This window comes from Microplitis mediator, chromosome 8 (assembly GCF_029852145.1).
Source record: "Microplitis mediator isolate UGA2020A chromosome 8, iyMicMedi2.1, whole genome shotgun sequence".
Classification (NCBI taxonomy): Eukaryota; Metazoa; Arthropoda; class Insecta; order Hymenoptera; family Braconidae; genus Microplitis; species Microplitis mediator.
Window position 1 is genome coordinate 14,583,375 of NC_079976.1, and position 25,296 is coordinate 14,608,670.

General features: G+C 34.7%; 4 protein-coding genes across 7 annotated transcripts; all 4 read left to right on the forward strand.

Annotated features, from left to right (window-relative positions):
• Positions 1-3,025: 3,025 nt before the first annotated feature.
• LOC130673812 (uncharacterized) lies at positions 3,026-4,180 on the forward strand. The gene has a single exon (XM_057479022.1). The coding sequence runs from the start codon at positions 3,026-3,028 to the stop codon at positions 4,178-4,180; it is 1,155 nt and encodes a 384-aa protein (XP_057335005.1).
• A 6,946-nt stretch (positions 4,181-11,126) lies between these two features.
• On the forward strand, positions 11,127-13,584 carry LOC130672947 (uncharacterized). 4 transcript variants are annotated; one of them, XR_008990801.1, is made up of 3 exons: positions 11,127-12,720; positions 12,803-13,013; positions 13,378-13,584. XR_008990801.1 is itself a non-coding variant. In XM_057477765.1 (3 exons), the coding sequence occupies exons 2-3, from the start codon at positions 11,668-11,670 to the stop codon at positions 13,379-13,381; spliced, it is 1,350 nt and encodes a 449-aa protein (XP_057333748.1). In that variant the 5' UTR covers positions 11,127-11,478; positions 11,546-11,667; the 3' UTR covers positions 13,382-13,584. The 4 variants fall into 4 exon arrangements, 2 of the variants coding, with proteins under 2 accessions (XP_057333748.1, XP_057333747.1); XR_008990800.1 differs by having other exon boundaries at positions 12,821-13,013; XM_057477765.1 differs by having other exon boundaries at positions 11,127-11,478; positions 11,546-13,013.
• Positions 13,585-16,651: 3,067 nt separating this feature from the next.
• On the forward strand, positions 16,652-18,157 carry LOC130673813 (uncharacterized). Its single transcript, XM_057479023.1, has one exon. It carries the CDS (start codon positions 16,652-16,654, stop codon positions 18,155-18,157), a length of 1,506 nt encoding a protein of 501 aa, XP_057335006.1.
• Positions 18,158-18,270: 113 nt separating this feature from the next.
• On the forward strand, positions 18,271-19,624 carry LOC130673814 (uncharacterized). The gene is made up of 2 exons (XM_057479024.1): positions 18,271-18,310; positions 18,357-19,624. The coding sequence occupies exons 1-2, from the start codon at positions 18,271-18,273 to the stop codon at positions 19,622-19,624; spliced, it is 1,308 nt and encodes a 435-aa protein (XP_057335007.1).
• The last annotated feature ends 5,672 nt before the right edge of the window (positions 19,625-25,296 follow it).

Here is a 25,296-nt window from a genome sequence, read left to right on the forward strand (position 1 = left end):
TTGAATAAATTGTATGACATGTCAGTATTTACATGATCATCATACACATGCTTCAAGTTCATTTCATCTTGTCGAAAGAGAACTATAAAATTTGCATTGTCACGTATCAAATGCTTAGGAATACGTGTATAAGTCTGACAGAGATAAAAACTGTCAACATCTTTATGTCGACCCATACAAAAGTATGCTCTGATATGATCTTGTTTTTCACAAGCGACATCATCAAATATCATCAATGAGTTTGGTTTTGCATCTTCCGGTTTCAGTACTTCTTCGTGCTCGTTGAATGTAAAAAATTCAATACCTTCTATTGGTTTAAGTAGTGATTCTAAAAATTTATATTTCGGTTGGTTCAGAGATTTTGAGTAGAGATAAATATTATCAAATCTCAAGCCATTGGGGTGTATGATGAGTGACAGCAGAGCATTTGTTTTTCCACAATTTGATGGACCACAAAATATAGCGCGTACACTGTTTGGTAATAAAGCACCATGTCTTTTAATTTTTTTCACTCCGGTACCTTGAACAATCTGATCGAAATTTATTCCTGGTAACTTGGCAGCTTGACTTTTAAACTCCATGTTGTTAGTTTGCGATCACAACAACAACTCACTCAGCAAGCTATAAGTATCAGGTTTTATATCATTTTAAGTCAGTCATGATGCTACTACTATGGAGAGCACATGTGTAAAGACCAGTGGTAGAGGTTTTATAAATAGTCTAATTAATAAGCTACCAGTTGAACTACACATACCTGGATACCAGTACTGTGGACCAGGCACCAAGCTAGCTAAGAGATTAGCTCGTGGAGATCCTGGAATTAATCCACTGGACGCTGCGTGTAAAGAACACGATATCGCATACTCATATAATCGTGAAAATTTGCCTGCACGTCACGAGGCTGATCAAATACTTGCTGAGAAGGCGTGGCAACGTTATCAAGCAAAAGACGCTGGTATTGGTGAAAAAGCAGCTGCGTGGAGTGTAAATAAAATCATGAAGATGAAAAAAAGATTCGGAATGGGGTTGAAGAAGAGAACAGCTGGCAAGAAAAAGCCTAGTAAGAGAAAGCCTACTAAGAAAAAGACTGGCAAGAGAAAGATTAGCAAGAAAAAGACTAGTGTAAAGAAACAAGTAGCACTAAGACAAGTTGTCACAGCCGCCAAAAATTCCATGACTCCTGGAGGTGATCCAATTAAAACGGCGTTGAAAGGAGCTCGTCAGGCTGTGAAAAAATCTGGTGGGAAAAAAAATATTCGGCTGCCACGAATTCTACCAGTTCCATCCAAAGTTGGTGGTGTACTACCATTTTTAATACCACTTTTTGCTGGCCTGAGTGCAACAGGAGCTTTGGCTGGGGGTGCTGCTGGTATAGCGAAAGCTGTAAATGATGCAAGTGCTGCTAAAAATCGATTGGAAGAGAGCAAACGTCATAATTTGAAAATGGAGCAAATATCCATGGGTAAAGGTTTATACTTGAGACCTTACAGACGTGGTATGGGTTTATATTTGAGACCATATCCAGTAGGTCGAGGATGCAAGTCAAAAAACAAGTAGAGCTACCACATCGACCACTTACAAACATCGACATACTAAACTACGCTAAAGCTCTAAAAATTCCAAACTTTCGTGGTGTTTTTATGAGAAATGATTTACCTAAAACTGGTCCGAGAAAAAACGAATCAGCTATTATAAATCTTGATGATAAATTTGGACCTGGTACTCATTGGGTTGCATACAAGAAAAATAATGATAAAGTTATTTATTTTGACAGTTTTGGTAATTTACAACCACCGCAAGATCTTATGGAGTATCTCGATGTTGGTAGCGTGAAATATAATCACAGAAGATATCAGGATTTTGATACAATTATATGCGGACACTTATGTCTCAAATTTCTCACTGGACAACTATAAATTGAAGTGACTTTGTGTAGAGCACATCAGTCATGGCTGAGTCATTCACATTAACGTTAACGGGATCTACATCCGTGTTGGAGGCCAACTACTTCCCTCCAATTGAATTATCACCAAATAAAAATTATGTCCTGGGACTTGTAGAGTTATTAACATTTAATTCAATACCCAATATTGATGTGGGTGCTAATAAATTCTATGTCTCTTATCCTGTGAATAAAAATAATGATGATGATGATAATAGCATCAATGAGAAAAAGAAAATAGTCAAGAAAAAAAGAGCTAAAAGAAATGCGGCAATAATTACAAAGTATGATGACAATATCTCAGTGCCGGAAAATAATAATATAAATGACTCAGTGAGTGAAAATGATATAGAAGCTGAAAAATATGAAACTGTTGAAGAAAAAGTCTTGACAATACCAACAGGAAGTTACGAAATCACTGACATTGAAAAATACATTCAAAAGAAATTACGAAGACTCAGCATCAGCATCAGAGCTAATAACAATGAATTGAGAAGTGAAATTAAATGTGATCAATTTGTAAATTTTACACCCCAAGATTCTATTGGTCAGCTATTGGGATTTACAAATCAGAAGCTTGCACCACATAAAACTCACTCATCAGATTTACCAGTAAAGATATTAAAACTCAATGCTCTGAGAGTTGAGTGCAACATCACATCAGGTGCTTACATAAATGAACGCAAAGTTCACACTATTCATGAATTTTTCCCGAGTGTACCACCTGGATATAAGATTGTTGAATTGCCATCACACATCATTTATCTACCGATCGCCATACAAGCAATACATAATCTCAGACTGAGAATTGTAGATCAAGACGGAAAACTGGCTAATTTCAGAGGTGAGACGATAACGATAAGACTACATATAAAGTCTATAAAATAATGGGTATCGTGTATGAGACAAAAAGTGGTGCTGGCTATAAAAAGATAGCAGCATGGTCGAGCAACATCAGTCGCCGAGTACCTCACAAGGTGTTAACACATCAGAACGCTCAGTTTCTACAGAGCCTAGGACTAAAATTACGTGGAAAATTAAGAAAATAAAAATTTATTTTTGTTGTTTGACGTGTACACGACCATGGCGGCGGCGGCGGCGGAAATCTTAAATATTCAACGACAAATAATTTTTGATGAGTCAATAGCGCACTATGAAGCGCATGCTCATCTACCGTATGCTTCATCAACATTCAACAACAGCGATGAAATAAGAATTGCAGTTCAACATCAAGATTTGTGTCTACTTCCGAGTAAAAGTACATTACATGTATACGGGAAAGTCACCAAGTCTGATGGAACAGCTGTAAGTGCAACTACTCACATGGTCAACATGACAGTTTGTCATATGTTTGAAGAAATACGCTACGAACTCAATGGTGTTGAGATTGATCGTAGCAAAAATGTTGGCATCACAAGTCTCATGAAAGGATACACATCACTGAGTCCTGCTCAACAAAATACACTAGAAAATTCGGGCTGGATTATGGATGAAGCTGTCAACAAATTACACAATGATAATGGCTACTTTGATGTATCTATACCACTGAGTCTTTTGCTTGGATTTGCTGAAGATTACCATAAAGTTGTCATCAATGCAAAGCATGAATTAATTTTAATAAGATCAAATTCCGATTTGAATGCCTACGTTGTGGCCACACCTGCTGCTGGAGCTCATGCTGAAGCTGTTAAAATTATGCTGCAAAAAATCGAGTGGATTGTACCATATGTGACTATGGCTGATAAACAAAAGATTGAAGCTTTGAATTATATCACAAGTGATCCAGCTATCTCAATCAGTTTCCGTGCTTGGGAGCTGTACGAGTATCCTCTATTGCCAAATACTTCGAAGCACATTTGGGCAGTAAAAACTTCTACGCAGCTCGAGAAACCACGTTTTGTGATACTTGGATTTCAAACAGCAAGAAAAAATGACGCTACTAAAAATGCCAGCGTATTTGATCATTGCAACATCAGAGATATAAAATTATTTTTAAACTCTCAGAGCTATCCATATGGGAATTTGAATCTCAACATTGCAAATAATCAATATGCTCTGTTGTATGACATGTATATAAATTTCCAAATTTCCTACTACAACAAAGAACCTGAACCACTGCTGACAAAGAAGAAATTTTTGGAACAAGCGCCACTGTATGTTATCGATTGCTCGAAACAAAACGAATCAATAAAATCTGGACCCGTGGACATTCGCCTGGAATTTGAATCTGCAAATTAATTTCCTGCGCAGACATCAGCTTATTGCCTCATTATACATGATCGCATAGTCGAGTATAATCCCATAAGCAGCATCGTACGAAAACTAATATGAAGACTGTACAATTTAATCCAACGCCAACCATACATTACTTGTATGTCTGGAGATTTGCACACGAACAAGCAAGAAAAAGCAAATGGGAACAAGCAGCAAGAGATCGAGAACGATTTAAACAAAGAATTCATAAATTAAATATAATTATTGAACCTGTATTAATTAAAAAACTTACATTTATAAATGAATAAACTTTTTTTATATTGATATATATTGTTTTTATTACTTATAACCTAAAATATACATTTAAGTCTTACATAACCTTAAATACATAATAAACTATAGATATTTTTCTTAACCTAAAATATACATTTTAGTCGTACATAATCTCAAATACATAATAAACTATAGTATTTTTTCTTAACCTAAAAAAAAATTACATTCTAGCCGTACATAACCTCAAATACATAATAAATTATAGATATTTTTCTTAACCTAAAAATACACTACAGTTAGAGCAATCTTTTCTAAATGGATATGCGAAGCTATCAGGGATATCATCGTTGAATATATAATGATCCCGACACCTTTGATAGCCAATCAATTCTTCATTATTTTTTAATTCTTCTGGTAGTTTGTGCCAAGCGAAATCGATTTGCTGAGCTGCATTTTCAAGGATAAATGTATCATCAAGACATGCGATATCTCGATAATCCATACACAGTAGATTCCTTAATTGATTGAAGATCTGAACCGACTTCTCGTAGGTTGGTTGAATTCCATAAAAATGCCAGAACCATCTTTTGAACTCTTGGAAATTTTGAAATGCGCATGAAGTATCCAATTTCTTCAAGTGATAGGCATAATATGGACACTGATATTTCAACCAATCATTCTTGAAATATAGTGAGAAAAATTTCATTTTTTCTAAATCAATAATCGGTACGGCGGTGTCAATTAGATCTTCAAGCCATCTCTTCTTATGTTCACCTTGTACATAAAAATAACGTGTACGTTTGACCATAATTTCAAGAATTTCTTTCAATAATTCATATGGTAGCAAACCAGCTATCCATGATATTGAATGATGATGTCCACAGTGATCAACACTTTTCTGCATTACAGCAACATCGACTTGATCCAAAGGTGGTTCAAACAACCAATGTTCACATCGTGCAAGTCCATATGTACAAACTTCATCACAAATATCAGTAGCGCATAGTTCTTTTATCACGAATTTGCCATCAGGCATCTCAAAACCCACGAAATCAATGATTAGTTCCATGATGATGATGATGATGATGATGATGATTGTTAGCGTGAAACAATAACTTGGTTAGCATGAACGTAGTTTTATGGCAAGCCTGTTCGTATTCGTGATGATCTTTGAAGCTTAACAATAATCTCTTCCAATGCTTCACTTGTATATCAATTTCTTTTTTTTGTTCAGCCAATTTTTTTAATTTTTCTCGTTCTTCGTTATCACGATCAAAGTCATAAACGTTGTCGTCAACCATTACATCCTCGAAGTCGATCTGCGCATCATGCATGCATACATCCGTACATACATGGGGTCTGGAAAAGAAGTTTAATTAATTAGTTATTATAATTAAACGACTATAAAGCAGGTTATTAAAAAAATCATTACTACATACCTTGACGAACGACTCATCGTGATTATTTCTTTGCTATACGCTTTTCCAGTTTCACCAACTTTTCCGTAGTTTTTATTAATCTTCTGGATAAAATCCTCCTATCGTGACAGCTTACACACGATGGTTCTAATCGAACACTGTGAATAATGTCTGTGTTTTTTGCGAACGCGATTATATCATCAATAAATTTACCGATAGACTCGGGAGGCACGTCACCAAAAAACCCTTCAATAAGATCTTCAAAACTTTCAGCAAACGGGTAATTATTGCGAAGAAAAATCTTTTCACTTTCACTTAATTCAGCCATAAATATAAAATAACGGGGAGCGATATGTTCACTTCAACTCTTCTCAGCGTAGACTGACTGAATGCGAGCTCTTGAGCTCAGCGCACAAACCTGTATCCCCCACTTAAACTTTGAAACAAGTTCAGACTTGTCGAATGACGTCACAAACAAAGGAAAACAAGTCCAGACCTGTTAGATGACGCAATCTTTAGAAAAAAGAGTGGGGGGAACTAAACCACTAGATGGCGTGCTATTCGCATGCTTCTCGCATGTACCCATATATACCCCAGTTTCAATATATAAAACCGGATAGAGATGTAGATGGACCTCGTGATGACGCTCAAGGCTGATAGACTGGAAATCATCAGCTTTGAGCGCTATCACGAAGTCTCTTTTGTTTCAAAATTTCCCACTCAAAAGAGACTGTATGCGACATCTAATCCAAACAAGAGCTCGATTCAACCGGGAAAATCGATATGAGCTCGAAATGGTGACCATTAGCTCAAAAAGTCCCTTAAAAATGAGCTCAAAAGCAAATTACAGCCGGTAAGAGGTTTTACCGACTACCAAAACAAGCTGATCGACTGCCAATATCCAAGCACGGTCGGTAAAACAGACCTACCGACTACCGATAACAATCCCGATTGCAGGCAGGTTACCCTCGGTCGGTAAAACAGACCCACCGACTGCCGGTAGGTTACCCTCGGTCGGTAACTTAGCACGGACTAGAACCCACAATCTGTTTTATCGGGGGGTGAACTCCCCCAGCTCAACTACTTTCATCTATTGAGTTTGTATCAATTTGAAACTTCTGAGTGAGAAAGGAGCAAACCTTTTCTTTTTCGTCTCCATCTGTTCCAAGGCCTTTTATGATTATATTATTAGCAATCTCTTTTTTTCGCTGATATTCCAGAGATCGTTCCATCTTTGAAATCCGAATTAGAAGATTATTTTCATTATTTTCATTAATAATAATGCCTGAGGACTCCTGTAAACTGGACAATTGGTTTTGCAATGCCCCAATTTTGTTGTGAATGCTCTCATCTGTGTTTGAGATAATTTGTGCCTTACAATTATTTAATTCCCCCTCGAGGATGTTTAGCTTGTTCATAATCATTTGTTTATCATTATTTTTTTCAGTCTCTAGCTTTTCTATGGCTCCTTTTAATTCATGAATTTCACCTCTAAGCGATGCCGTATCTTTTTCAATCCTTTCTTTGATTGAGTTCCCGAGATTAGTTGATTCTTCGCGCATCCTCTTCAGTTCACGCATCACATCCGCAATTGTGGCCTCTTCGTTACAAGACATATCGTTAGCCGTGCTGGAGTTCGTTGCTGTGTTAGATGTAGTACTTGGAGTATTAAACCGGAACATTATATCCTTGTTTACAAAAAACGTTTGAAAATCGTATTTAATAATATTGTGATGTGTGAAAGCGTTAGATTCTTTAGTTTTTCCCTTCTTGGTCTTCGGCGAACTGTCGAAAAGTGGCGCCTTCTGTGGTCGGCCTTTCCTTTTCTTATTGTTTTCACCTTCTCTCTCTTGGACTTCACTGTTTATCTCTTCTTCTTTTGCTGAAGCTGGTATAGTAGTTTTTGTGTTCATTCTAGATTCTTGTGGTTCTATAGATTGAACTAAAGTTGGCGCTTTCTTTCGTTTATCTGATGCAAGCGACTGACTCATGCTCAGCTCACCAAACTTGGCAACCGTAGAAGATTTTAATGCCGAAACATAACCTCTTTGGTTATGCAGTTTTTCATCTAATGTATCTACACAAATAACACATATCCCAACTTGTTTTAATAGTCAAAATGTATTAGCATGTATTGTTAACTAAATTTTCACTTCGGACTCAATTATATAATTTAACAACTTCGAAAAACTACCCAAAACTGAGGACAAAATTTCTGACAAGTCTGTTCACTTTACTAGCACAGTAGCGCCCCCTTTATAATATTTGGCTGTAAAATCTTATAAAATCTTACAAAATTTGATAAAATTGAATGAAATTTTACATTATTTTATAAAATTTTATGAAAACATTTTTTCCCGGGGCATTTAATTCCCTTGAAGTGAATTTCACTCCGAATTCACTTTCGATTTTTTACAGTGCAATAAAAATAAAATTAAAATCAAAAATAATAATAATTATTATTATTATTATTTAGGATTATTGAATGCAACTATCGCGAAAATATCAAACCGCAGTATCCTATCTTATGTCCTGGACAAGCACTATTGCATAAGAACAATACGTTTGCCAAGATACAGGAACATAATCACGATCCAGTTGAGCATGGAGATGAAAAAGAATTAATTCGTAAGAAATTAAAGGATGATGTCAAATGTTCAAATGAAGATGTCGACGTTTTTAGGTCCTAGGAAGCTATTCTGACTATTTTCAGAATGATGTCCGAGTGTATGTATGTGTGTGTGTGTGTGTGTGTGTGTGTGTGTGTGTGTGTGTGTGTGTGTGTGTGTGTGTGTGTGTGTGTGTGTGCGTGTGTGTGTGTGTGTGTGTGTGTGTGTGTGTAAACTCTTTGTAACTTTTTAACTAATGAATCGATTTGGATGGTTGAGGTGGCAATCGAAAGAGCTTGTTGGCCCTCAACTTCCCTAAAAATTTCAAATTATTTGATTAAGCAGAGTCGAAAATATTGGCGAATTACGAAAAAAAAAAAATTTTTTTTTTTAGTTTTTTAGTGATTTCTCAAAAACAACTTGAACGATCGACTTCAGAATCTAATCAGCTCTAGAACTTCATAAGCCGCGTCGAATGCCACCTCAACCATCTCAATCGGTTAATTTGTTCGAGAGATATCGTTGGCGAAAGAAATGATAAAAAACGGTTTTTTTCGATTATCTTTGAAGTGACTCATCCGATCAATTTCAAAATCTAATCAGCTCTAGAATTCGAGACAACGCACCGATTGCCACCCCAAACGTCAAAATCGGTTGACTAGTTCAAAAAATATCGGCGCTGAAAAGTTAAAAAAATAACATTTTATGTTATTTTTTCCAGATAAATCAAAATATAATATGCTAAAATGTGTCTGAAATCATACAAACTCTTTCTCTTGATAGTCTCTTCCGATCATCAGATAATGTCATATAACTTGTTCCTTAGTTTTAAACATATTGTCAGTAAAAAATTAAAAAAACCCAGTTGTTAATGTTTTTCTCGGATATTCTATATATTATTGCTCTGACCTAAGTCAAAACTCATTCAAATCTTGATTTTGATCACTGACATTGATTTCTGCCTCAGCACATTTATTTCAGAGAACATAATCGATAATAAAAATTTAAAAGCCGCTTCCTCATTAATGATTTTCGATTCTTAACTTTTCAAACTCTAGCAAAAAACGTAACTTGTTGGAGCTTAAAAAGCTCATAAAAAAATGATTCCATGTAATAGCATTTTCGAGCTCGAAGAGCTTGGAAATATATTCCCAGTGATGTTTTTAAGCTCCTTGAGCTCGAAAACAGCGGGAAGTTTTGGGGCTGGCCTGCAGGGCCAACCGACGGCCAGATTTTTTTTCTTAGTTTAAAGTGATTTGATTCTCGGCTCAAGTATTTTTTTCTTGTTTTAAAGTGATTCAATTCTCAGCCCGAGTATTTTGTTTCTCTTGGTTTTTCAAGAAATAATTTTTCCTGTTTAAAAAAATTATTTAACTGTACGACTTATTTTATCCATCTGGGAGGGTTAAATGTCATTTTTTCCACCTTCGGTAAAAAAGGAATTTTAATTTTTTTTACGTATGATGGGACTCGAACCGCCAACCCTTCGATTCAGAGTGGTTTAAGTCATGTACTTTAGACCACTCGGCCACCACACGCATTTGGAAATAAAAATGTATTCTGTTACTTAAATCTATTCAGTATTATATACATTCAAGACTAAGCTAAAAAAAAATTCCTTTATTGAACAATAAAAATTTGAAAGAGTTCTATATTTATAATAAAAAAAATTTAGCCTTCATTTGTAAACCATCAAGTTTTCTTAATTTAAGAATATTTTATTTCAAATTAAAAAAAAAAAAACAAATATAGCTTCACTCGGAAATTCCTTAAATAGCTGAATTTATAATAAATAAAATACATATGCGCCCAAATATTTGCTGAACTTACAAATAATTATAACATTTATGAAATAATTATTATTATCACAACAAAATTTTTATTTCTTGTGCAGGAGCGACAAAAATAGAGTAGTGAGACAAGAGTGGGAGAACCTTTGCGTGAAACCAAGAGAAAACTTACTTGGCTTTTAAGCTCGCAGTACTCTTGGTTCGAAATTTGTATTTTAATTTAAGTTGTCACTGTTTATTGACTCAAAACATCTCATTACTTTATTCAAGATTGTAACTTTTTTGTATTGAACATTTATAATTTTTGGTTAAAGTAACAATTATATTACAGTAAGGAACAATATTTATTAAATCAAAAAATTTTTATTATTTAATTAAGTAACTCAACTGTTGAATCAATTTTTAAAGATATATTGAGTCAAAAATTTTTTTTCTTCGTTCAAGATTTAAAATCCAAGGAATTTTTTTACTTCCGTCAAGAAAATCTCGGTTTTCATTCCATGCCCTCCAAAGTTTCTTGGCTCAAGAAAAATTTCTTTGAGCCAAATAATTTTTTTTTGTGTGACAAAAATAATAATTTAAGGGGTTAGGGGTAGTCAGAATTTTCAAAAAATCGATTTTTTTTTTTTTGCATTTTCTTAAAGTATAATATTTTAAAAATATTGTGTGAAAATTTGAAGTGAATCCGACAAATTCTTTTCGAGTTATTTAACAATGACCAAAGGACGCTCGGGTGCTACGTGGCATTCGAGAGCAGGTAGCTAGAAACAGCTGCAAGCAACCGACCTTTCGGGTTTCATTGTCATGAATATCTCCCCATTTTAATGTATTTATAATTATATATATATATATATATATATATATATATATATATATCCTTCTACATATATTCACAATTTGTAGGTAGTACAAGAACTGAAAAATAATTTTTGGTTGCCAGTATACCTGTAGTCGTTGCACTGATCAGTCGATAGTTTTGTGATAAATTATTTCTCAAGTGAATTAAATTATTAACCATGGGACGTGATTCTAGAAAGGTTTCAAGAGAACTTCGGAGTTCTGAAAAAATTAATAAGTCGCGTTCAGTCAAAAGAAAGAATGTTTTTAATCCGAAAACAGCCGAACGTGATGAAAGTATTCAGAGTACATCTTCTAAAAAATTAAAACAAAACACTGAAGATGATGTACCTGAAGACAGCAGTACTGAATTTCGAATAATAAATTTTATTCAGGTATTCACTGCAATTTCTGCTCTTATAAAATGTAAAAAATGTGATGGAAATGTAGTGTTTCAAACAGCAAGTACACGTGGGCTGGGATTCAAAATTGTAGTTGCATGTAATAACTGTGGAAATGAATATATTCCTTCCTGTTCTTTCGTTGGGCATTCTTATGAAATAAACAGACGTTTCATTTTTGTAATGAGAATACTAGGAATAGGATACGAAGGATTGTGCAAGTTTTGCGGCCTGATGGACATGCCGTCTTTTTTAGATAAATCTACGCATACAATTTTACTGAAACAGATTTTGAATTGTAGTAAAGCCGTCGCAGAAACCTTCATGACGAAAGCTGTGAATGAAGAAAAGCAAGCAATGCCAACAACTGAAAATGAAGATATAAATCATCTAACTGTATCGGGAGATGGAACCTGGCAAAAACGGGGATATACATCGTCATTTGGAGTTTCTTCTATAATTGGCTATTTTACTGGAAAGATTCTTGACATAAACATTAAAAGTGCATATTGTAAGCTATGTGAGTATTGGAAAAAAAAAACAAATACTGTTGAGTTCGAGGAATGGTATCAATCGCATGAAGATGTGTGTTCTGCTAATCATCAAGGGTCTTCTGGGAAAATGGAGGTGGATGCGATGGTCGAAATGTTTTCGTATTCTGAAACTAAATATGGAGTTAAGTATGCCAACTATATTGGTGATGGTGACTCCAAGACCTATTCAGGAATTATAAAATCAGATCCTTACGAAAATACAACTGTAAATAAAAAGGAATGTATAGGGCATGTCCAAAAGCGGATGGGGAGTCGATTACGTACGCTGAAGAGTAAACAAAAAGGTCTTGGTGGTCGAGGTAAGCTCACAGGAAAATTAATAGACAAACTAACTGTGTACTATGGTTTAGCAATACGCCGGCATTGTGATTCTATTGAAAATATGAAATCTGCTATAATGGCAACCTTTTATCACTACGGCTCGAGTGATGAAAAACCGAATCATGATATGTGTCCAAAAGGCGAAGAATCTTGGTGCTCTTACCAGCGCGCTGAAGCAAGAGGAGAGCTTGATACCTTTTCTCACGATTATTCTCCTTTACCTTCTGATGTTTTAAAAGCTATCAAGCCTATATACGAAGATCTTAGTAATGAAAATTTACTTTCAAGATGTGTAGGTGGATTCAATCAGAATAATAATGAAAGCTTTAACCAACTAGTATGGAAAATATGCCCAAAAACGGTAAATACTAGTTTTACCATCGTACAAATAGCTGCATACGTTGCTATGTGTATATTTAATGAGGGTATAAATTCATTATTAGTCTTGATGAATACACTAGGACTTAATTGTGGGCCTAATTCTCATCGGTATGCAGAAAGAATGGATGCTGCACGTATCAAAGTAGCAGATAAGCGCGCTAATGATAACACCCGAGAAGGTCGATTGCAACGTAGGCACCAGCAAATCGATATTTTGGAAGCTGCTATGTCGGCTGAAGAGCTATTATATGGTCCAGGAATAGATGACTCAGTGTAAGTTATTAAATAATTCTTATAATTCGACATAAATCCATAGCAAAACTTTAAATGCGTTTTTCTCAAAACTATGTTTTCTGAACTGGTGATCACTGTAACTTAAAAACTGCTCGGTAGATTTCAATAAAATTTATTGTACTTTTGAAATACATTAAAAACTCGTGCCTGATCGAAGGATTTTTTTTTTTTTTCAAAATTTCGATTTTTTTTTAACAATAAACTGTCGGTTTTTTTCTCGAAAATTTGAAAAAAATTTCCTGAGGCCGCCATTTTGTTAATTTCGAAAAAAAAAAAAAAAGCTTCGATCAGGCACAAGATTATCTATTAATAAAACTAATTTTTCTTGTCCGATTGATTTTAGATGAATCTCCAAGGACTTATGATGATCACCGCAAAGGACTTCGGGAGGAACGGGCTCTACAAAAACAGCGATAACTTTTTGAATTATTAATTTTTTTTTTTGAAATTTTCGTGAAGTCAAATCGAAACGTGTTCTAATAAAGCTATGTTTTTATTTTTGTCAAATAAAGTAATTAACTACAAAAAAAAAATTATTGAAAATCATCATTTTTTCATACCCCTGAGTACCCCTAACCCCTTAAGAAAATATTTATTTAATAGACAACTAAATTATTTTACAGTGCCAACAACCCCAAATATTAAAGCAATATATTATTATATCAACTCTAATAAATATTACTTAGACACAAAAAAATATATCCATTTAGAATAAATATATATATATATATATATATATATATATATATATATATATATATATATATATATATATATATAAATTTGTTCGAGATTAATGAATATATATTTAATCCTAATGATTATTGATTAAAAAAGTTATGATGCTAAGCAGCAGCAGCGGAAGTAGTTCAGTGCTCACCACTAGATCGCGCCCACCTTTTGTAGTGTCCCTGGTAAGATACTTATTTCAGAAGTTATAAATTCTGATCTTGAAGCATTCATGGAATGCGTTACTCGCTGAATGTTAGCAGAGAGATAATAATCCATTTTTGATAGTAATACAGGGGTATCTTGTATTACACTATGACATTAATGTTTTCTTGAACAATTTTTGTCAAAGTACAAAAAAAAATACGTGTTAAGGAAATCAATTATTTTTCTTAAAAACTCTAAATGACTCTTTTGACAGCTGCACAAATTTTCTATTGAGAGTTCTATTAACGCAGAATAACTCTTCTGAAAGAGTCTGAAATCTTGGAATAACTCTTACTTTATACCTCAAATTAAAATTTATTCCGAGTTTATAAGACTTTTTCAAACTTCGAAGAATGCTTGAACAACTTTTTTTCTGATAATTTAAAATCACCATAAAACTATAGTCAAACCACCATAAATTTACTGTGGACACCAATTTATGGTGGAATCATGGTGAAATCACCACAAATTTACGGTGGAATCATGGTGAAATCACCATCAATTTACTGTGAAATCGTGGTGAAATCGCCATAAATTTACTGTAAAATCATGGTGAAAACACCATTAATTCACTGTAAACTCGCAGTGAAATCACAGTGAAATCACTGTAAAATCATGGTGAAATCACCATAGTTTACTGTGAAATCATGGTGAATTCACCATTAATTTACTGTAGAATCATGGTGAAATCACCATAAATTTATTGTGAAATCATGGTGAAATCACCATTAATTCACTGTAAACTTGCAGTGAAATCACAGTGAAATCACTACTAAATCACAATGACAAAATGGCACAAAATCACTGTGAATTCACTATGAATTCACCGTAAACACACCATAAACTCACGGTGAAAGTGAATTCACTGTGATTTCACTGTGATTTCACAGTGATTCCAAGTCCGCGAGGGACGATATTTCAGATGGTAGAAGTATTAATTTAACCGTATGTCATGATACTGAAATACTACAATCTTTAGATGATACGCCGTTTCAATTTGATATACTTTCACAAGTTTCAAGAAACAAAATTTTAAATGTCAAAAAAAATCGAAAAAAAAAAAAAATTAAATTTTTTTTTGTGTTCTAAATTTCTTTTTTGACATTTTTTGGAAACTTTTTTTTTTGTCATTTCTTTGCATTTGCTGAGTCACCAACGCAAAAATTTGAGAAAAGTCGAAAAAAAAATTTTTGTTCGTTTTGATTATGATTACACAATTAAAGGAACAAAACTTGCTCCTCTAATTGTTTAGCAGAACTTTGATCGATGATTCCCAAAAAACGGTTCGATAGATCAATTTAAAAATTTACAGGGGTTTTAGGGGTACATTAAGCCACAAAAGTCCTTGGAAACATTATTTTTTTTATCGATATTTGCAGAGTAGCGGTTGATTTACTAAAAAACCAAAAAAAGTCATTTTTTTTGTACTTAGTTCTAATGGATGTTAAAAATAAACGAAATTTTTTTTTCAAAAAACGATGCCAGGGTCTTGTAGGGAATTTATTCAAGTTTTTAACGCCGTCTTTTAACTTTCTGTGTGTTGCGTAATCACAACTACATTCAAATTTGAATGTAGTTGAACTTCCGGCAAATAGAGGCAGCACCTACTGGGGCCTAGTGTCTATCAATTAAAAACTTGACTTGCGCATTTCGACGCATGCGCATCGAATTTATCCTGCCTCGTGGCAAGAAGACCGACGCCATTACCTATTCGTTTATACAATTTCAAGTGTCACCACGTGTTTTGTATAATCTATTCAAATTGCGCTCATCTTGAGTAAATAATTAAAAGTAATCAATTAATTACATTAAGGGTTCATTACTCTATATAAAAATATAATTATTTTTATAATCGCGAGCTCCAGAGCTCATAAAATAATTAAATAAATAACATCAAGAAAATCCAGTGTTCTACAACCTGTTCCTGACGAGGTTATTTTCGACGGAGAAAGCAACAGGTGCATTTTTTATTAAACATTTACTTGCTATCAGTGCTCAATTAATTTAAAAGACTCAGTTTTACTATTTATTTAATTATCATTATGCTCAATTTCTTAATTAATATAAAAGTTATGTTTCGCTCAGTAGCCTCTGCTATCATGCTACCACGTGTTCAACAGATAAATTAAATTCAGTGTAATTTATCATGAGCTCATTAAATTCAATTCAATTAAGTGATCATCACTATTAAAGCTCAATAACAAAAATATTTATGTATTCAGTGCTATTAAAAATAGTAATTAATGTGTTCACTTCGCTCAGTAACCTCTGACATCATGTTACTTATTATCATGACATTTTTGCATTCAACTCAGTGTTCAATTAAACTCAACTTGATTATTTTTAATTCATTATTTACTCGAGCTCAACTCAATAATTTGCATTCAATTATTCACGTATTCATGAGCTCAGACAATTAACAGTATTTATAAATTAAATAAACTATTTAATTTGCAACCCAGTGATATTTTGTGCTGTGACAAATAAAAATATTGTTATATTTTTAAATATGCGTATTTTTCAAACATCCCAACCACCAACCAGTCCTGGCATGTCTTTATTTAATTATTATTACAACATTTTATGGTCCTTCGAGCCGGATAGTTGGTTGGTTGTGTCGGTAGCATCATCATTGGGCAGCTGTACTCATATAACCCCATTCACAGGTCAAGGAGCTCACTATGGGGGATGAAGAGAAGAAGAAGGGTCTTCCAAAGGACCAGGAGCACTCAGAGGTCCCTGAAGGTACCCCCACGGACCAACACCTCTTTCCTGTAATCAACGTGGTCGAAAATCAAGGCCTCAGCGACTCAAGCGCCACCGAGACTGGGATCCATGGCGAAGGAGACCAGTCTAAGCAGAAAGTCAAACGCACTCCAAAGAAATCGACGATTTCCCCAGCACTCGAGCTGAAAGTTATCAGCCAGCACTCACGGCTTAGAGTCTTCTCAGACTGGGAAACTCTGGCTGCTATGCTCACCGTTGCCGACGGACTAGCTCAACTCAAGTCTCGACTTGAGTTACTCGAGGGTGAATGGCACCAATTCAACCTCACTCACGACTCACTAGCACTCACCTGCACCAAGGAGTTCTTGGAGAGCTCATATGTCAAGGACGGAGTATACGATTTGGTGTATCGGTCGTATATCAACGCCAAGGGCAAACTCATCGCACTCATCAACTCAATACCAGTTCCAGCTGTTGCTCCAACTGTAATACACTCAACCCGGGCTCCAACTCATTTGCCAGCACTCGCAATTCCCAAGTTCGATGGGCGTTACGAGAACTGGCCGGAATTCAGGGACTCATTCACCTCAATGGTGATAAATGCTCAAGAACTTGCTCCAGTTCAACGTCTTCAGTACCTGAAGAGCTGTCTGCAAGGACAAGCCGCACTCAGCCTCGCCAGTGTACAAATGTGCGACGACCAATTTGTACCTGCGTGGAATCAGCTCAAGGAGAGATATGACAACCCTCGCCTACTCATCGGTGCTCAACTGGACAAGCTCCTTAACATGCATGCACTCACTTCACGCTCATCTGAGCAGCTCAATTACCTTCTGAACACCGTTTCAGAGGTAATCAACGCACTCAACGCACTCGGGGTACAATTGAACTCAGATATGAATCCGCTGCTTACGCAGTTGATTATATCTAAACTGGACTCACACAACCGGGAGCTCTGGGAGAACAAAATGGGTGCTTCGACTGAATACCCATCACTCAAAGTGCTCAATGACTTTCTAGTCAGTCGTGCTCGTGCTCAAGAACGGGTGGAACAGGCATCCAAACCACCACGTTCATCTGGAAAACCAGCGTCATACTCTGCTGCTGCTGTTTCCAACTCGCACTCATCGGAAACTAAATCTCCAGCCACGAACTCATCTACTGCACTCAAGAAGCCTCCCAAGAAGGTATTCCCTCCTGCACAATATCCCTGTGATTTGTGTAAAGGAGATCACTTTATTGTGAGATGCACTCAATTCTTGGGACTCACAAAGGCTCAACGCACTCAAGTCGTTGTGGAAAAGCGACTTTGTGAAAATTGTTTTGGCCATCATCTACCGGATGCGTGCAATTCAAAATTCACATGCAGGGTGTGTGAACAAAAACATCACACCATGATACACCCGGGACTCAACAGCACTCAAAAACCATCTAGCTCAGCCGCTAAAGGCACTCAATAAAGACGTCTGCTTCCACATGACGACTCGAGCGACGCTCAACTGAACTCAATTGCACTCAACACGTCCGGCATTCATCATACTAGTACTCATCGCCCAGCAATCTTACTCGCAACATGCCTAGTGGACTTGATCACCAAGTTAAGTACTCATCCAGTACGCATATTGCTGGATCCAGGGTCTGAATTATCGTTTGTTTCAGATTCCTTGGTAAATTCACTCAAACTTAAACGCACTCACTCATCTATCCAGATTATTGGTATTGGTGTTGCCAATGCTGGTAGAACTAAAGGTCAAGTCGCACTCAAGCTTTCATCTAGGCATTCAAACGACTCAGTCATCATCAGTGCTCATATACTTGGTGGTACTCAACTTACTCTTGCATTCATACGACAAAAGTACTGGATCATTGGCGGTAGACAACCAGTACGCTCAATTATACTCAAATGTATAAAATGCGCACGACATCGTGCTGATAGAGCTCAACAACTCATGGGTCAGCTACCAGTATCACGAGTTACTCCATCATCTGCATTCACTCACACTGGAGTTGACTATGCTGGCCCAATAACACTCAAAAATTGGAGACGCAGAGGAGCAAAAACATACAAAGGCTGGATTTGTGTTTTTGTCTGCCTTTCTACGTCCGCAGTACATCTAGAGGTAGTCAGCGACTACAGCTCTAGTGGGTTCATCGCAGCACTCCGCAGATTTATCAGCCGACGAGGCATCTGCACAGCACTCTACAGCGATTGTGGAACGACGTTCAAAGGCGCTGAAACTGATCTCAACCGTCTGTTCACTCAAGGAACTCAAGAGTCAAGAGAAATACTGGATCACATCACTGTGAACAGTATTACCTGGCATTTCAATCCACCAGCAGCCCCACACATGGGTGGAAAGTGGGAAGCTGCTGTCAAATCACTCAAACATCATCTTACTCGATCAGTGGGAGAGTCTTCATTTACGTTTGAAGAATTTACGACTCTTCTGACGCAAATTGAAGCTATATTGAATTCAAGACCATTGGAGCCACTCACGGAAGATCCAGAAGACATGGCTGCACTCACTCCTGGTCACTTCTTAATTGGACGAGCACTCAACATGATTCCTGAACCAGCACTCATCGATACAAATAGTTCTCGATTGTCTAGATGGCAATTTCTACAACAACGTGTTCAACAGTTCTGGAATCATTGGTCTACAAGTTATCTTCAAAGACAACTGGCAATCACCAAGTGGCAACGCCCAACTCATCAAATTCAAGTTGGGTCACTTGTATTACTCACCGACGAAAGGTTTCCACCAACCAGGTGGCCTCTCGCTCGTATTATCGCACTTCACCCTGGCAAAGATGGATTGACCAGGGTTGCTACGCTTAAAACAGTGAACTCAACACTCACTCGTCCAATCACGAAGCTAGCACTCCTACCAATTGAACCAGAACCTCAAGAAGATGACGAAGAATAACTTCACTGGTTCAATGACATGCTCACCAAAAGATCAAGTACTCAAGAACTCATCAATCATCAACTCTGTTGCTGATGGCGGGCGGAATGTTGCGTAATCACAACTACATTCAAATTTGAATGTAGTTGAACTTCCGGCAAATAGAGGCAGCACCTACTGGGGCCTAGTGTCTATCAATTAAAAACTTGACTTGCGCATTTCGACGCATGCGCATCGAATTTATCCTGCCTCGTGGCAAGAAGACCGACGCCATTACCTATTCGTTTATACAATTTCAAGTGTCACCACGTGTTTTGTATAATCTATTCAAATTGCGCTCATCTTGAGTAAATAATTAAAAGTAATCAATTAATTACATTAAGGGTTCATTACTCTATATAAAAATATAATTATTTTTATAATCGCGAGCTCCAGAGCTCATAAAATAATTAAATAAATAACATCAAGAAAATCCAGTGTTCTACAACCTGTTCCTGACGAGGTTATTTTCGACGGAGAAAGCAACAGGTGCATTTTTTATTAAACATTTACTTGCTATCAGTGCTCAATTAATTTAAAAGACTCAGTTTTACTATTTATTTAATTATCATTATGCTCAATTTCTTAATTAATATAAAAGTTATGTTTCGCTCAGTAGCCTCTGCTATCATGCTACCACGTGTTCAACAGATAAATTAAATTCAGTGTAATTTATCATGAGCTCATTAAATTCAATTCAATTAAGTGATCATCACTATTAAAGCTCAATAACAAAAATATTTATGTATTCAGTGCTATTAAAAATAGTAATTAATGTGTTCACTTCGCTCAGTAACCTCTGACATCATGTTACTTATTATCATGACATTTTTGCATTCAACTCAGTGTTCAATTAAACTCAACTTGATTATTTTTAATTCATTATTTACTCGAGCTCAACTTAATAATTTGCATTCAATTATTCACGTATTCATGAGCTCAGACAATTAACAGTATTTATAAATTAAATAAACTATTTAATTTGCAACCCAGTGATATTTTGTGCTGTGACAAATAAAAATATTGTTATATTTTTAAATATGCGTATTTTTCAAACATCCCAACCACCAACCAGTCCTGGCATGTCTTTATTTAATTATTATTACAACACTGTGCGATCATTGGTACCTGAAATACCGATGATCAAAGCCAAAAGGATCATTTCCTGTTTGAAGGCTGATATCTCTGCGACAAATTGTCCTACGAGGTTAAAGAAAAACCAAATTGAAGCTGAATAAATTTGCTAAACGAGCTATGCATTCGTTTAGTTGAAAGAATTTTTCCGCGGTCCGTGGGCTCTTCGGAAAAAAAAAAAAAAATTATAAATTTTTTGTCTCGCGGTATTTCTTATGTTTGTGCAATAACCGGAGCTTTTAAAAAATTTTGAAAAAAATGCACCAAAACTAGAGATTTCAAGCTGTAAGATGCTTTTTTCAAATTTCGATATGATTATTTTTCACCAAGTTACAGCCTTCCAAAAATCACTGAAAAATTTATAAAATTTTCCTGCTCCTTTAGTTTTTTGCATTAGTGTAGTACAAATCTTTTTTACTGTAAAATGTTTAACTGCTTGCATCTTATAAACAGTGCACTTCAGCAATGTAAATGAGATGAACAATTTTGTAGAGGATAAAATTTCTTGAATGATTTAACATACGCATCTTTGGCGTAAGATGAGCCGTTTTTTTACTATTGACAAAAATATGTAGAAAAAGTTAACAATTAACAATCAGAACTGATGCAATCGACATAGATCGAGTTAGAGCAAAGTCGTTTTGTATACTTTAAAAAAGCAAGAGATACTCAACAAATCAAAATTGAAAGCTGAATTGTTCAGGAAATTTTTTTCTCAACATAAAGAACAAAATTTTCCTGTATCAGCAAAAAAAAAAAATAAACATTCGGTTCAAACGAAGACCCTAATGCTCACATGATGTATTATATGACGTTTACATTTTGATGACTTGTATATTTGATGAATACAATTTGTATATACATTGTATAAATGTGTATATAATTGTATTTATAAAATGTATATAAGTCACAGAAATGTAAAATCTCAAATTTCTTCAGAAATATCAATTTTATATCAAGAAAATTTTTATACATAATGAAAAAAAGCTATTAAACGAGTTTTAAATTAAATAAATCCCAGGTTGGTAGCCATTTAACAACCCGATATATTTTAAGTTATAATGTTGTTTCAGCGGGTATTAACAAAACAATAATGTTGTCACGATATTTAAATATCGCGGCATCTTCGCATTAGGTCGGAGAGGGGCAACAGGTGGCAGCACACGCTGCTCAACACGTCTCCAATATTATGATTATTATCATTACTATTATTATTATTATTTTATGTATTATTTTATTTTATTTACTGTGTCTTTGTTATTTGTTTGATTTCCTAGGTAAAAATTGCGTCTGAATCAGTAAAATTTACTGAATTTTATGAACGGATAAATTGATTTTATAGACGCTGGGATTAATAATTGCGTATTTATTTATATGATTATTATTATGTTGGTTGGTTGACGCGTGCGCGTCAACGCAACAGTTGGCATCAGTAAATTTAGTTATTATGAATAAATTTACTGGTTTCTATAAATAAATCAATGCGGTATTTACCTGTAAATTACATTAATAATTGGCTCTGAAATGTACGGATGGTCATTTAATGTCAGAATGGGTCAAATTATACGACAGCAAGTCATGCATTATGTTGGTGAGTTGTAAGAAATTAATATGCGAAAGGTATATTTCTCCATTGGTCTGAGTGAGATAAATCATAAGATGGCGTCAGCCGAAGTGCCGGCGTGAAAAACACGTGCTGCCTTGGTCAGACGTGGATAAGCAATTGTAAGAGCAGGGTGTGTGTTGCTATAAAATATTTTTCTTATTGAGACGCCATTTGGGCAACAATTGCAATTATAAAGTTCATTGGCCATTTGGCAATAACATTGTGTTGTTGGGTAAATTGCAATAATTATTGATAACAGAAGCGATACCAATGGAACCTGTTCGCATTTTATATTCTGACGATAACTTTAAGTACCTTTGTGCTTTATACATTGGCGTGTAATTTGTCCCGCGTTGGTGGCCATTCGTATATCTCTCACGTGTGAGTGAGAGGGAGCGCAATATTTACAGTAAAGTCCAATATATATATATATATATATATATATATATATATATATATATATATATATATACACTAATGCAAAAAATTAAAGGAGCAGAAAAATTTTATAAATTTTTTAGTGATTTTTGGAAGGCTGTAACTTGGTGAAAAAAAATCGTATCGAAAATTTAAAAAAAGCATTTTATAGCTTGAAATCTCTAGTTTAGGTGTATTTTTTTCAAAATTTTTTAAAAGCTCCGATTATTGCGCAAACATGAGAAATACCGCAAGCCAAAAAATTTCTAAACTTTTTTTTTTTTCCGAAGAGCCCACGGACCGCGGAAAAATTCTTTCAACTAAACGAATGCATACATCGTTTAGCAAATTTATTCAGCTTCAATTTGGTTTTTTTTTTAACCTCGTAGGACGATTTGTCACAGAGATATCAGCCTTCAAATAGAAAATGATCCTTTTGGCTTTGATCTTCGATATTTCAGGTACCAATGATCACGCAGAAAGTTGAAGGGCGGCGTTGAAAACTTGAATAAATTCCCTACAAGACCCTGTCATCATTTTTTGAAAAAAAAAAATTTTTTTTATTTTTAACATCCATCAGAAATAAGTACCAAAGAATGACTTTTTTTTGGTTTTTTAGTAAATCAACCGCTACTCTGCAAATATCGATAAAAAAAATAATGTTGCCAGGGACTTTTTTAGCTTAATGTACCCCCAAGACCCCTGTAAATTTTTAAATTCATCTATCGAACCGTTTTTTGGGAATCATCGATCAAAGTTCAGCTAAACAATTAAAGGAGCAAGTTTTGTTCCTATAATTGTGTAATCATAATCGAAATGAAAAAATTTTTTTTTTCGACTTTTCTCAAATTTTTGCGTTGGTAACTCAGCAAATGCAAGGAAATGAAAAAAAAAATTAAAAATTTTCAAAAAATGTCAAAAAAAAAATTTAGAACGCAAAAAACAAAATGTCAAAAAAAATCGAAGAAAAAAAAAAAATTGAAACTTGTTTTTTGCGTTCTAAATTTTTTTTTTGACATTTTTTGGAAATTTTTAATTTTTTTTTTCATTTCCTTGCATTTGCTGAGTTACCAACGCAAAAATTTGAGAAAAGTCGAAAAAAAAAAATTTTTTCATTTCGATTATGATTACACAATTAAAGGAACAAAACTTGCTCCTTTAATTGTTTAGCTAAACTTTGATCGATGATTCCCAAAAAACGGTTCGATAGATGAATTTAAAAATTTACAGGGGTCTTGAGGGTACATTAAGCTAAAAAAGTCCCTGGCAACAATATTTTTTTTATCGATATTTGCAGAGTAGCGGTTGATTTACTAAAAAACCAAAAAAAGTCATTCTTTGGTACTTATTTCTGATGGATGTTAAAAATAAAAAAAATTTTTTTTTTCAAAAAATGATGACAGGGTCTTGTAGGGAATTTATTCAAGTTTTTAACGCCGCCCTTTAACTTTCTGTGTGATCATTGGTACCTGAAATATCGAAGATCAAAGCCAAAAGGATCATTTTCTATTTGAAGGCTGATATCTCTATGACAAATCGTCCTACGAGGTTAAAAAAAAAACCAAATTGAAGCTGAATAAATTTGCTAAACGATGTATGCATTCGTTTAGTTGAAAGAATTTTCCCGCGGTCCGTGGGCTCTTCGGAAAAAAAAAAAATTTAGAAATTTTTTGGCTTGCGGTATTTCTCATGTTTGCGCAATAATCGGAGCTTTTAAAAAATTTTGAAAAAAATGCACCTAAACTAGAGATTTCAAGCTATAAAATGCTTTTTTTAAATTTTCGATACGATTTTTTTTTACCAAGTTAGAGCCTTCCAAAAATCACTAAAAAATTTATAAAATTTTTCTGCTCCTTTAATTTTTTGCATTAGTGTATATATATATATATATATATATATATTTGCGAACTTGTTTGTCCCGGCGATAAATATTTATCGAAACTTGGAAGTGATAATTAGTATTTTATTATTGAATAATTATTGGTGACCGTTTATGTGTTGTGACGGTAAATAATTCATAACATTTATAACATTTACATTTATTACTCATCCTGGTTTTGAATATTATTGGAAACGTTCTATTTTAGTTGCGGTAGATATTAACAATCAATTAATTATTATCTGGGAACATTTATGGGTTAATGTGATAATATTATTTGGTCTATTTATTACTTTTGCGGTAAATATCTACCTGTATGTAACTTATTATTTGCGATTAGTAGTTATTATTTTGAGAAATATTATAACGGTGGGCCCTGGCTACTGCGTGTCCAGATAGCCAAGAACCACAGTTAATTGAATTTCCCGAAATTTCTGATTTTACTTAAATTAACTATTATTAATAAGACTTATTTTATTCTAAAATTCTGGTTCCAAAAGACGGGAAAGACTCTCAGGAAGCAGGTACTCGTCCTGACCGGACACGCGGCTGAAATAAAACCCTTATTCTACGGGACACTGGTGATAATTAAATTTAATCAAGAATTAACAATCAAAC

Excerpts from the sequence above, each read along its gene's own strand:
- LOC130673812 (XM_057479022.1), top strand. The coding sequence starts at position 3,026 with ATGGCGGCGGCGGCGGCGGAAATCTTAAATATTCAACGACAAATAATT.
- LOC130672947 (XM_057477764.1), top strand. The coding sequence starts at position 11,263 with ATGGGACGTGATTCTAGAAAGGTTTCAAGAGAACTTCGGAGTTCTGAA.
- LOC130673813 (XM_057479023.1), top strand. The coding sequence starts at position 16,652 with ATGGGGGATGAAGAGAAGAAGAAGGGTCTTCCAAAGGACCAGGAGCAC.
- LOC130673814 (XM_057479024.1), top strand. The coding sequence starts at position 18,271 with ATGCCTAGTGGACTTGATCACCAAGTTAAGTACTCATCCA. Across the intron at positions 18,311-18,356 it reads CCAAGTTAAGTACTCATCCA|ATTCCTTGGTAAATTCACTC; the intron begins GTACGCATATTG and ends CGTTTGTTTCAG.